Raw genomic sequence first — 13,182 nt, forward strand, 5'->3', positions numbered from 1 at the left:
AGGGACAGGCTTTGAGAAGATGTTTTAAGTGTGGCCAGACCAGCCACTTCAAATAGGAGTATCCGGAGTGGAAGAAGGAGGAGAGATTGCTGTTATAAATTCAGAATAGGGGAGTCGGGGCTTCTCAGAAAGCTAGTTCCCTGATAAATGAAAAAGTGTACCTCAAGGGCTCCTCAAGTGTACCTCAGTGGGGATCACTCTACAATTATCGTTACGGGCAAAACAGACTTAGCATAGGAAGATCAATAAAATTTATTACCTATTGTTGACGGGCTGGAGCGATGAGAAACAAAGAAACAAGCTGGGGGCACCTTCCCCCATCCACTCTCTTCCACCTCTTCCCTGCTCTGAATGGCACGGGGGAGGGCCGGGAGTGGGGGCTGCCGTCAGTCCGTGGTGCTTCGTTTCCACTGCTCCTTCACGGTCACTTTCCCCCCTGCTCTGTTGTGGGGTGCCAACCTTCCTGGGCTGTTCCTGAATGGGCTGCAGTGTGGAGATCTGCTCCGACGCGGTACACCATGGGCTGCGGGGGTCTGCCTTCCCCACCAGGGGCCTCTCTGTGGGCCACGGGGGGGCTTCGGCTCCGGCACCTTGTGGGAATAAAAATGTTGTTTTTGCAGAGTTACATTGTTTAAAAGTAAGGAATGGGGTATTGAGATATGCTTGCAGTGATAAGAAAGCTTAGCAGGCGACCTTGTAAAATGCAGACAACCAGACTCCTTAGAACAATTAGGTGAAAATCACGGTGTCAAGTCAAGTCAGAGAAGTGAAGAAACATTACCACTTCAAACAGTGAAAAAGTCAAAAGAAGCTTGAAATTTAACAGGCCGGCAACTGAAGGCCAGGCATTGTCTGTGAAGCATCAGATAGATTGTGAACCCGGATTACCCAGTCAATGGGGAAACAGGGGAGGGTCCTGTCATCAAAAAGTATATAAACTGTGTTTTGGAACCAGTAGGCGCGCTCCTGCTTGTGGGGCGCCCGCCATTGCAATCGCGAATAAATTACTACTTCACTGAGATCCTCGCCTGAGCCTAAGTTACTGACTACGGAGTGTTTCTCACAATTTGGGGGCTCGTCCGGGATCCAGTCACCTACCGGGGAGCCCCACCGCCGCAGCAGCAGGAAGGCATGCCCCGCTGATTTCAGGGTCCTGTGCATCGGCGGTGGCGGTTCTGCGGAGAGCTGACAGAGGGCCCGAGACTGATTAAAGAGGCAGGATCCGTGAAGTAGTGGGGAAGGGAAGAAGGTAGGCACTCCGGGTTTAAGAATTGATCCGGTAACTCTGTGCACAGACCAAGGTAAGAAATATTAAGTATTGCCTTGGGGGTCGGGTGAGACTCTGTGTGACGTGTGATTGAGACGTACTTTTGTACGGAGCGAGTGTGGAGTCCTGATCCGTGGTTCCGCAGCTCCGTGAGGGACGCGGCCGGAGATGGACAAAGCGTGAGATAAGGGAGAGAAAGGAAGAGTCTCGGGAAATTTGGTGTACGGTAAGCCCTTGCACAGGGAAGTGCTTGGCAGTACACCAGGGAAATTTGGTGTACGGTACTCCTTGCACAGGGAAGTGCTTGGAAGTACACCAGGGAATCTGGTAAACTCATAGGTGTGCGGTACCCCTTGCACGGGGAAGTGCTTGGGAGTACACCACACCCCCATTTTCCAGTGTGTGGTACCCTGCAGGAGGGAAATTTCTGTAGCAGCACACTGACAAGGGCTAGGAAAAATGGGAAATATGAGTTCCAGGGGACAGGGAGATATCCCTGGGGGAGTGCCTACCGACAGTTCTTCCTGAAGAATGATAAGAAATTGGAAAAATAATCTCAAAATTAGAGGAGATAAAAAAAAATGGTTAAATATTGTGTATTAGTCTGGACAAAAGAACCAATTAAGGAAACAGCAGTATTTTGGCCAAAACACGGGCCTGATGAAAATTCAGGCTTTAAATTTATGTGTAAACAATAAGATTCCTTTTTTTTTTGGAGGAGGAGCCAAGTTATGCTCCCTATAATCCTAATATTGCACCGGTGGCAGCAGCAGTCGCTCCAGGAAGGGAGACAGGGACTGCAATTAACACTGTCCCTAGAGAAGGAGCGTACTCTAGGCTCTGGCAACAATTAGAACAAGGCAGAAGAGGTACTGAGAATTTTGCCTTCCCTGATACTAACAGTACTAACACTAACTGTGTATCCTCTTAACTGAACTTCCCCCCATCCTTACCAGCAGAGAGGTTAGGAGTTTCCTAGGACCTAACTTATACTCTTGGGGAGGGGGAATTATGTATATAAATATGTTGTTTACAGGGAAAGAAATGGGAATGATCAGGAGGAGAGCTGCAATACAAAAATGGGAAAGAGCTCATCCTCCAGGACCAGGGGTAATACCGGCAGGGCAGAAATAACCACTTGCCGATCCTGGCTGGAAGAATAATAGTGTGCAACACAGAAATCATATGAGAGACTTGGGGTCAGAATGAGAAAGTACTTGGGGATGAATCCTGAGGACCCGGTATCCCAAGGGCTCTTGAAAGTTCATTTTGTGATTGAAGCCTGGCAAGATGCACAGAAAATGCTCCAGAAGGTGGGGGGGGATGTAGTGACCAGTCACTGGGGGGCCCTCCTGTGGGAGGCCCTGAACGTGTATGTCAGGAGGGGAGATGAGAAGGAAAAGCAGAGAGTGAAACTAATGGTATTGACAGTGTAGCAGGTAGTGAGGCAGAGGGTTGGAGAAAGAGGAAGAAAATCTTCAGGGGGAGTCAGGGCCAGGATGGAAAGGAGAGGAAGAGAGATGAAGGAATGGCAGGCAAGGAAAGCTACCCGTGTTGTGGCCTGAATCCTAGCAGGGACAGGCTTTGATGGGATGTTTTAAGTGTGGGCAGGCTGGCCACTTCAGGTAGGAATATCCGGAGTGGAAGAAGGAGGAGAGAAGGAAAATGGGATGAGGGAGAAAGGTATGGAATTAAGTTGGCTAATGACTGAGACTTTGGTGAAAGTACAGGCTGGAGAAAGATAAGAAGTGTTAAAAAGGGTTATTGAAGGTGTTAAAGGTGTGGTATGTAATGTTTGACAGAGCTGTTTTTTTGAATGAGTTGGGAAAGTTGAATGAGCAGGGAAAGAGGATGTAGGCATTATCTAAGTAACAGTCTAGAAGTTTTGGTATATTTGCTGTGGTGTTTGGTCAGGTTCCCAAGTATCGAGAAGGGGGGGGGCAGGGGGGGCAGCCTGCTCCACCAGGGGCCTCTCCACAGGCCACAGGGGGCTTCGGCTCCGGCGCCTGGAGCGCCTCCACCCCCTCCTTCTGTGCTGACTTTGGTGTCTCCGGGGAGGTTTCTCACTCCTCGCTCTCCCAGCTGCTGTTGAGCAGCAGGTTTTTTGTTTGTTTGTTCGTTTTCGTGGATGTGCTCTCACAGAGGCACGGACTGTGTTGCTCATGGCTTGGCTCTGGGCAGCGGTGGGCCCCTCTGGGGCCGGACGAAATTGTCCCTTATCTGCCACGGGGAGGTTTTTGGATTCTCCTCGTGGGGGCTGCCACTGCAGCCCCCCCCGAACCTTGCCATCAAACACAATACACAGGGGCAGCTAGGTCATTACTGGCCTGTAAAGTATCAGGGATTAAATTAACTAATGAAACCCTAATGAGTGATGGGGGTAGAAGGGGCTGGGATAACAGTGCCACCTTTGGGGGGTACCAAGCTGAGACTAGGGGATAAAATGATCTCTGGGCAATTGTTGTATGTACCCAAGGCAGGGACTAACTTGTTGGGAAGGGATTTGATGATGAAATTGGGCATTCAAATAGTAAATTGGTAGACCGGAATAACAGTGGTATTAATGGAGTGCTCTCAGGCCCTGAGAGCAAAGATATATTCACCTCTGGCTGGAAAGACTCTGAAATGGGGGCGGAAGCAACAATACAGATGGACAGTTTTACCTCAGGGGTTTACAGGGCCACCGACTAATTTGGGCAAAGTTCTGGAACAGATTTTGGAGCAATTCCAACCTCCCAAGGAGGAATTTCTGTTACAAAATGTGTATGATCGTTTATTGTCAGGACAGGAGAAAACAGTTGTGAAGGAAGCTACTAACAAGCTATTCAGCTTTCTGGGAAAGCAGGGCTTGGGAGTATTGAAAAATAAATTACAATACGTAGAAAGAGAAGTCAGGTATTTAAGGCATCTAATGTCTGAGGGAAAACTGAGAATAAATCCAGAGAGGATTCAGGGAATTGTTGAAAACTAAGAAAGAACTAAAATGTTTTAAGAGAAAGATTTTTTTAAGGAAGCCACGAAGTCTGAGGGAAAATGGATACTCCCGGATGGGAGAGAAATGCTGAATAAAGCACCAATGAGGCAAATATTAGCTGTTTTACATCAAGAGAGTCACTGGGAGGTGCAAGCAATGTGTGATGTTGTGCTAAGACAGTATGTCTGTGTAGGAATATACACTTTAGTGAAGCAAATATGCAGAGGATGTACCATATGTCAAAAGGCAAATAAAAAGGTCATTTGTAACTAACCTAGAGGGGGACAGGAGCCAGGGATTCGAACCTTTCCAAAGTATACAGGTAGACTTTACTGAGTTACCTAAAGCAGGGAGATTTAAGTACTTGTTTGTCCTAGTTGACCACGTGACTGGATGGGTGTAAGCTTTCCCCTCGGTATCTGCCACTGCGAACACGGTGGCTAAGGTATCACTGGAGCAAATAGTCCCTAGATATGGGATAGCTGAAAACATTGATTCAGATCAAGGAAGTCATTTCACTTCACAAGTACTGCAAGGGTTAATGCAGGCCTTAGAGATTGAGTGGGATTTTTACACCCCCTGGCACCCCTCCTCTTCAGGGAAGGTAGAGTGAATGAACCAGACATTAAAGAAGCAATTAACTAAATTAGTGTTAGAAAGCCAACTTCCTTGGGTAAAATGCTTACCTTTAGCACTCCTACAGGTTCAAACAGCACCAAGAAACGATATAGGAATTTCACCATATGAGATGCTGTTCGGATTACCCTATCTGGGCAGAAGGGATGAGATACCACAATTCGAAATGAGAGTTTTCTTAAGAACTGTATTCTGGGGTTGTCCTCTTCTTTGTCATCTCTCTGGACCCGTGGGAAATTGGGCCCTGATTCAGACCTGGAAAGGATCAACTCCGGCCTGAATGGGAAGGACACTTCCAAGTACTACTAACCACTGGAACAGCCATAAGAACTGCAGAAAAAGGTTGGACTCACTATACTCGAGTGAAGGCATCCGTCGACCCTAGCACCTGGGAAGCTGTTCCTACAGAAGACTTGTTGGAAGTTGAAATCAAACAGAAAAATCTCATAGTGGACTCTGAGCGGGATAAGAGCTTGCAATTGTAAACTAACCTTTTATTTTCACAGGTAACTAATGAGTGTGACTTGTGATTGAGAGAAAGGACAGACCTATAGTGAATTGAAGTGCTCCCAAGGGGGGTTTGTTCTAGTAGTAGTGTACGTCTTATTCTTTGTATTGATAATTATTTGGAAACCTAAGGTTTAAAAATAATGACAGGGAAAAATCAATTATTAATTTTGTTTTTAGTGATTGTAGGCCTCAGAGAAAGCCTTGGTCAATTGGCAACTTGGAAAAGGCATGACCAGATAATAGTAAGACGGGATACCCCGTAAAAATATGGGTGAATGTGACAGAGGGTTATGTACCGCAATCTGTCATGTTTGATGCTTGTGAGGTGTTAGCTTGTGGAGATTTAAATGCCCAACGACAGCTGAGCAGAGAGAACAAATAACTGGGAGAGACCCAACAGCCAGATTGAGAATAGCTGTATGGAAACGATCCTCTATTGCCATCAGAGAAAGGGAGAAACTCAAGGAGAAAACAGGTGAGAAAACAGGAGGCCCTCTTTGAAATGCGGCGGTTCAAACATCTGAGATTGAAACAGGGCATGGGGATGTGAATGCCTGGATAGAATGGGTCAAATATACTGTCCAGAGCCTCAACCATAGCAATTGCTATGCTTGTGCCTCGGGATGACCGATTGCCCAGATAGTGCCCTGCCCATTGGGGTGGACCAAGGATTCCCAGGGGATGCGATGTATGATTGCATTGTACCAAGAAAAGACTGCCTGGGGAAATGAGGCCTGTAAGTCTCTCTCTTTGCTGTTCCCTTCCTTGCGTGATAACAATATCAGTATCACACAGTATCACAGATTTCTAGGTTGGAAGAGACCTCAAGATCATCGAGTCCAACCTCCGACCTAACACTAAGTACTCCACTAAACCATATCGCTAAGGGCTACATCTAAACGTCTTTTAAAGACCTCCAGGGATGGTGACTCCACCACCTCCCTGGGCAGCCCATTCCAATGCTTAATAACCCTTTCGGTAAAGAAGTACTTCCTAACATCCAACCTAAAACTCCCCTGTCGCAACTTTCGCCCATTCCCCCTCGTCCTGTCACCATGCACGTGGGAGAACAGACCAACCCCCACCTCTCTACAGCCTCCTTTAAGGTACCTATAGAGAGCGATAAGGTCGCCCCTGAGCCTCCTCTTCTCCAGGCTGAACAAGCCCAGCTCCCTCAGCCGCTCCTCGTAAGCCTTGTTCTCCAGACCCCTCACCAGCTTGGTCGCCCTTCTCTGGACTCGCTCGAGCACGTCCATGTCCTTCCTGTAGCGAGGGGCCCAAAACTGAACACAGTACTCGAGGTGCGGCCTCACCAGAGCTGAGTACAGGGGCACAATCACTTCCCTAGACCTGCTGGCCACACTGCTTCTTATGCAGGCCAGGATGCCGTTGGCCTTCTTGGCCACCTGGGCACACTGCTGGCTCATATTCAGCCGACTATCAACCAGTATTCCCAGGTCCCTCTCGGCCAGGCAGCTTTCCAACCACTCATCTCCCAGCCTGTAGCTCTGCTTGGGGTTGTTGCGCCCCAGGTGCAGGACCCGGCACTTGGCCTTGTTGAACTTCATACAGTTGGCCTCAGCCCATCGCTCCAGCCTATCCAGATCCTCCTGCAGAGCCTTCCTACCCTCGAGCAGATCGACACACGCACTTAGCTTGGTGTCATCTGCAAACTTACTGAGGGTGCACTGGACGCCCTCATCCAGATCATCGATAAAGATATTAAAGAGGACCGGCCCCAGTACCGAGCCCTGGGGGACACCACTAGTGACCGGCCTCCAACCAGATTTGACTCCATTCACCACAACTCTTTGGGCCCGGCCATCCAGCCAGTTTCTAACCCAGCGAAGCGTACGCCAGTCCAAGCCCCGAGCAGCCAGTTTCTTGAGGAGAATGCTGTGGGAAACGGTGTCAAAAGCCTTACTGAAGTCAAGGTAGACCACATCCACAGCCTTTCCCTCATCCACCAAGCGCGTCACTTGGTCATAGAAGGAGATCAGGTTCGTCAAGCAGGACCTGCCTTTCATAAACCCATGCTGACTGGGCCTGATCGCCTGCTTGTCCTGCAAGTGCCGCGTGATGACCCTCAAGATAATCTGCTCCATGAGCTTTCCTGGCACTGAGGTCAAACTGACAGGCCTATAGTTCCCCGGGTCTGCCCTGCGACCCTTCTTATAGATAGGCGTCACATTGGCTAGCCGCCAGTCAACTGGGACCTCCCCCGACAGCCAGGACTGCCGATAAATGATGGAAAGCGGCTTGGCCAGCTCCTCCGCCAGTTCGCTCAGTACCCTCGGGTGCATCCCATCCGGCCCCATCGACTTGCGCACATCCAAGCTCCGTAGCAGGTCGCCAACCATTTCCTCATGGATAGCGAGGGCCACGTCCTGCTCCCCGTCCCCTTCCACCAGCTCAAGGCACTGGGTATCCAGAGAACAACCGGTATTGCCGCTAAAGACTGAGGCACAGAAAGCATTGAGCACCTCAGCCTTTTCCTCATCCTTAGTAACTAGGTTTCCCCTCGCATCCAGTAAAGGATGGAGATTCTCCTTAGTCCTCCGTTTCGCGTTGATGTATTTGTAAAAGGATTTTTTGTTGTCTTTAACGGCAGTAGCCAGGTTGAGCTCAGGGTTCCCCCTGCATTCTCCACAGCTATAGGTAACCATACAGCTTGCCTCTCACGGCAGGGTGTGAGTGCTACCCGGCATCTGGGAGAATTTGCCTCGTGCACGAGGACCTTGAATGCTACCAAGGACTTGATGGGAAACTGCTCAAGACTTGAGATCCCCAGGGCAGATCTCTGGTGGTACTGTGGAGGGAAGATCTTACGGTCCACCCTACCATCTAACTGGGGAGGCACTTGTGCACTTGTTCAATTAGCTATACCCTTCACCCTGGCATTTGAAAGAGAAACATCACAAATACCCAGAAGAAGTAAAGGAAGCTTAGGAGTATCATTTGATGATAGAGCGTACATAGATTCTATTGGGGTGCCTAGAGGAGTTCCCGATGAACAGGAAGCCAGGAATCAAATTGCTGCAGGGTTTGAGTCACTGTTCTGGTGGGTAACAATCAATAAGAATGCGGATTGGATTAATTATATCTATTATAATCAGCAGAGATTCATAAACTATACAAGAGATACGATAAGAAGAATCGCTGAACAACTAGATGCCACCAGCAAAATGGCTTGGGAAAACAGAATAGCATTAGATATGATTCTTGCGGAGAAAGGTGGTGTGTGCGTGATGCTGGGCAACCATTGTTGTACTTTTATCCCTAACAATACTGCCCCGGATGGCACAGGAACTAGAGCATTGCAAGGGCTTACCACCCTTGCCAATGAATTGGCAGAAAACTCAGGAGCAGACACTTCCATCACAGGATGGTTGGAATCTTGGTTTGGTAAATGGAAAGGGATGGTAGTGTCCATATTTACATCCTTGATTGTAGTAGCAGGAGTTTTGACAGCCATTGGTTGTTGCATTATCCCTGTGTAAGGGGACTAGTGCAGTGGTTAATTGAAACTGCACTACTGAAACAAATGACCATGGATCCACCACCCTACTCAGATAAGATGATGATATTAGAGGAAATGGAAAGCAAAGAAAGTGAAGAAGAGGAAGACATCTACCAAATTACACCTTAGAGAAAAATTTTGCAAAAATCAACAAATTATAAAAAGAGAAAAGGGGGGAATTGTGGGAATAGAAATGTTGTTTTTGCAGTGTTACATTGTATAGAAGGAAGGAATGTGGTATTGAGATATGCTTACAGTGATAAGAAAGCTCAGCACGTGACCTCCTAAAATGGAGACAACCAGACTCCTTAGAGCAATCAGGTGAAAATCACTATGTTAAGTCAAGCCAGATAAGGGGAGAAAACATTACCATCTCAAAAACAGGCCGGAAACTGAAGGCCAGGCATTGTCTGTGAAGCATCAGATAGATTGTGAACCTGGATTACCCACTCCAGTGGGGAAACAGGGGAGGGTCCTGTCATCAAAAAGTATATAAACTGTGTTTTGGAACTAGTGGGTGCGCTCTCCTGCTTGTGGGGCGCCCGCCATTGCAATCGCGAATAAATTACTACTTCACTGAGATCCTCGCCTGAGCCTAAGTTATTGGCTACGGAGTGTTTCTCACAAAACAAAAGATGCTTTTCTTAAGAACCATATACTCGGGCTGTCGTCCTCTTTGTCATCTCTCAGGACCCGTGGACTGTTAGCTCAAACCCCACCCTTGGAAGCCCTGATCCATTCATTCCGAGAAGGAGATTGGGATCTGATGTGAACATGGAGAGAATTGAAACTGCAACCTGAGTGGGACGGACTGTTCCAAGTGCTCCTGACGACTGAGACGACAGGAAGAACGGCTGAGAAAGGGTGGACTCATACCTAGGTAAAAGCATCAGTTAACCCTGATACCTGAGAGACTGCATTAACAAAGACTTTTAAGGTTAAAACTGTTAAAACTATCTATCGTAAACCTTTAAGAAGTTTCTCTTAGTAATACCTATTCTCAATGGATTAGTGATAGGATGGAAGGAAAAATCAGCATTTCCAATGAGCCCAGAATATCTCTTGAGTTCTATCTCAAAATAATTGTTGGATTTGCACCCAGGTGCCTAGAAAGACTGAAAAGGCCTTGTCTCTGATTGCTATTTCCAGCAGCAACTGTGTCTGGATTGTAAGGAATGGTCCAGCAATTCGTGCCACTAAGGGATTTGAAGGGTTAACATTGAGGCCTGGGTTTAGGCGAGAAGAGAACAAAGGGATTTTTTAGAGAAAAACTGCTGACTCTGCACGGACGTGCAGTAACTTCTGACAGGCGGCCAAGAGACCACTAGATAAGGAGGAAGAATATGAGCCTCCCATCCGAGCGGCCCCCGAGAGACTAACAGAGACTGATAAGCAGGCGCACCTGGGAGGACTTCGGATTCGGGAAACCAATTATAATAACCCTGCCTCTTCTAGAAGTAGTAATAAATATGTATTAGCCTAGGAGCATAAAAACCAGCCGTCTTACGTAACGGGTGTGCGTCCTGGTGGAGCAGAGACTCCCGGCGCACCCAGCGCTGTTTGCTTGCCTCTATTCATTTAATAAATTGTAAACTTTGATTGTAATCCTATTTGGGACTCAGTCATTTATAACAATTGGGGGCTCGTCCGGGATGGTCTTGGTTCCTGAATTCTGACTTGATCTAGGAGGGGTGCCCCCACCATTTGGTGGCTCCTGTTCGAGTCGGGTCGGGGCTAACACCATCTTGAACCTGAATAAGGGCAAGCAAAGATTTAGATTTTTATGAGCTCCCTTTGCCGGCTGCAGCACTATATTTTGCCCGTAATTCTGCGCGCGAAGATCCGAACGAAGACGACGGAGTCGTAAGTATTTAAGGCGTATACCGTTCGGTTGGGTGGGATTCGGTTGCCTGTGTGTGTGAGAGTGTGACTGAGACGGAACGTAGTTCCGAAGCGATTGTGGAGGTCTTCTAACCGCGGTTCCAATCTCCCGCGAGGGACTTGGCCGGTGAAGGACCGAAGCGATTCCTATAGGATTCGTGGGTGGGTGATAGGTCCTAAACCCCCTGCAAGACACTCTCACTAAGGCAACCAAGGGCTGTAGGAATTGCCACAGTAAAATTCCTAGACAGGTCAGACAAAATTGAAGACCCGGGACCAGAGAACAGGGAGCAAATTACCAGACATACCACCAGAAAGTCCATTAGGGATAATGATTAGAAATTGGAACGATAGGGGCCCCAGAAAAGGAAAAAAGTAAATTAAAAATGGTCCAGTATTGTATGATAGAATGGCCAAAGGAGCCTTTAAGACCACATGTCTTTTGGCCCGTTTTCGGATCCTTTGAAGACTGGGTTTGCCAGGCCTTAAATCTACATGTTAATTCAAAGGAATCTTTTAGCCAGGAGGAAAGTGATTATGCAGGATTATGGATCAGGACTTCACGTCCTTTTCCGGCCTCAGTATTTACACTAAAAACAGAGGAGGAGTTTGAAGAAGGAGAAGAAAAACGGGAAAAAGAAAAAGAGGATAAATGGGAGCCATTAGATAATTTACCACCTCTATATTCTAACAATCCACCTCTGGCAGTGGCCCCACCTCCGGCAGCTGTAGTATCTCCACCGCCGACAGCACCGGAATCAGACCGACCCCCGGCTGCATGTACGAGAAGTAGGACTGCCACATCTGGGGGAGCTTCTCTATATCCCTTAAGAGAGGTACCCCTGGGAGGCAATCAGGGAGGCATTGGGTTTGTGGCAGTCCCCTTAAATACCACAGATGTAAGGAATTTCAAGAAAGAAATGGGGGCCTTATTAGATGACCCCCTCGGAGTAGCTGAAAGACTGGACCAATTCCTAGGTCCCAATACTTATACCTGGGAAGAAATACAGTCCATTTTAGGGATCTTATTTACTGTCGAGGAAAAAGGAATGATCAGGACTTCACGTCCTTTTCCAGCCTCAATATTTACACTAAAAGCAGACGAAAAGTTTGAAGGAGAAAAAAAAAAAAAAAGGAAAAAGAAAAAGATGATGAATGGGAGTCATTGGATAACCTACCACCTCTATATCCTAACAATCCACCCCCGGTGGTGCATCTTGTAATCCTGTTTTGTTCTTAAATGTTTTGAGTGTGTCAAGGAGGAAGGTGGGAGCATTATCTAAGTAACAGTTTAGAAGTTTGGGTATATTCGCGGTGGTGTTTGGTCAGTTTCCCAAGTATCGGGGTGGGGGGGGGCTGACTGATTATCAAAGTGTTAGAACGGAGAGTCACTTCTTTGGTGGTTCGGGCCTGAGCCCTGGGTATTTGGTAAGAAGGGGGAGAGCGAATTTATTTAGGCCTCAATACCTTTTAAACCCCCATCTTGACGGATACACAGGAGTGATTCCTTGTTTTGTGGGGGCTTACTAACAAAGTGCATGAGAAAAAATAGCATTCGGCTTGAAATTCGGTCCTGCTGAAATGTAAATTTTGTGAAAAAGGTGGTATTGTTTGTCTAGAAGACAGAAGGCTGAGTGCTTCTGGTGTTTTTCTGAAGTCCTGTCGATTTATGATTGGAACGGGGCTCATTAATAATCTGAAATAGTAAAGTTTGTATGTGGAAAGAAGAGTTTAATCCCAGAGAATTGGGACATTTGGGAAGAAGATTAGGAAAAGATAGTAAAAACCTGCAATAAAAAGGTTTGCGTGGAAATTGAAACAAGGGACAGTAACTAATATAAATAAATAAAAGGGAATGGGAAATCAAGGAAATGAGTAAAATCCAAAACAAAGACGTCCTAAAAAAAAAAAAAAAAAAGCCTCCTTGGGTGCATACTTTGGGTGCATATTGGCACATTGGAAGGATATTGTTAGAAATGGGGGCACAGAAAGCAAGAGGACTTTCACTAAGTATTGCAATCAATGGTGGCCACTATATAAACTAAATGGCCACTTTATGGATCAATCGACTATAACAGTGTCTTGCAATTACTGTTTTTGAGGAGAGAAGGAAAATAGGATGAAATGTTGTATAGTGATATGTAGTTTCAGCATCTTGGAGGGAAAAGGTTTGGAATTAAGTTGGCCCCTGACTGAGCCTTTGGTGTTGGCATTAGAAAAGTACGGGCTGGAGAAAGATAAAGGAAGTGTTAAAAGGGTTGTTGAAGGTGTTAAAGGTTGTGTGGCATGTAGTATTTAACAGAGCTGTTTGAAGTTGAATGAGCAGGGAAAGAGGATGTAGGAATGCTAATAGTTCCGCCTCAACCCGAGGCTGAGATCTCTAAATCGCGGGTG

General features: G+C 47.0%; 1 protein-coding gene across 6 annotated transcripts in view; it reads right to left on the reverse strand.

Annotated features, from left to right (window-relative positions):
• Positions 1 to 234: 234 nt before the first annotated feature.
• Positions 235 to 13,182, reverse strand: part of DYM (dymeclin) — a 105,785-nt gene continuing 92,837 nt past the window's right edge. For all 6 annotated transcript variants that reach the window (XM_080572224.1, XM_080572225.1, XM_080572223.1 and 3 more), the window contains one exon: positions 235 to 590. In XM_080572224.1, coding sequence (XP_080428350.1) covers positions 387 to 590 — 204 coding nt within the window. In that variant the 3' untranslated portion in view covers positions 235 to 386. The remainder of the gene's footprint in view (positions 591 to 13,182) is intronic.

Source organism: Anser brachyrhynchus, assembly GCF_964034855.1.
Source record: "Anser brachyrhynchus genome assembly, chromosome: W".
NCBI classification, from domain to species: Eukaryota; Metazoa; Chordata; class Aves; order Anseriformes; family Anatidae; genus Anser; species Anser brachyrhynchus.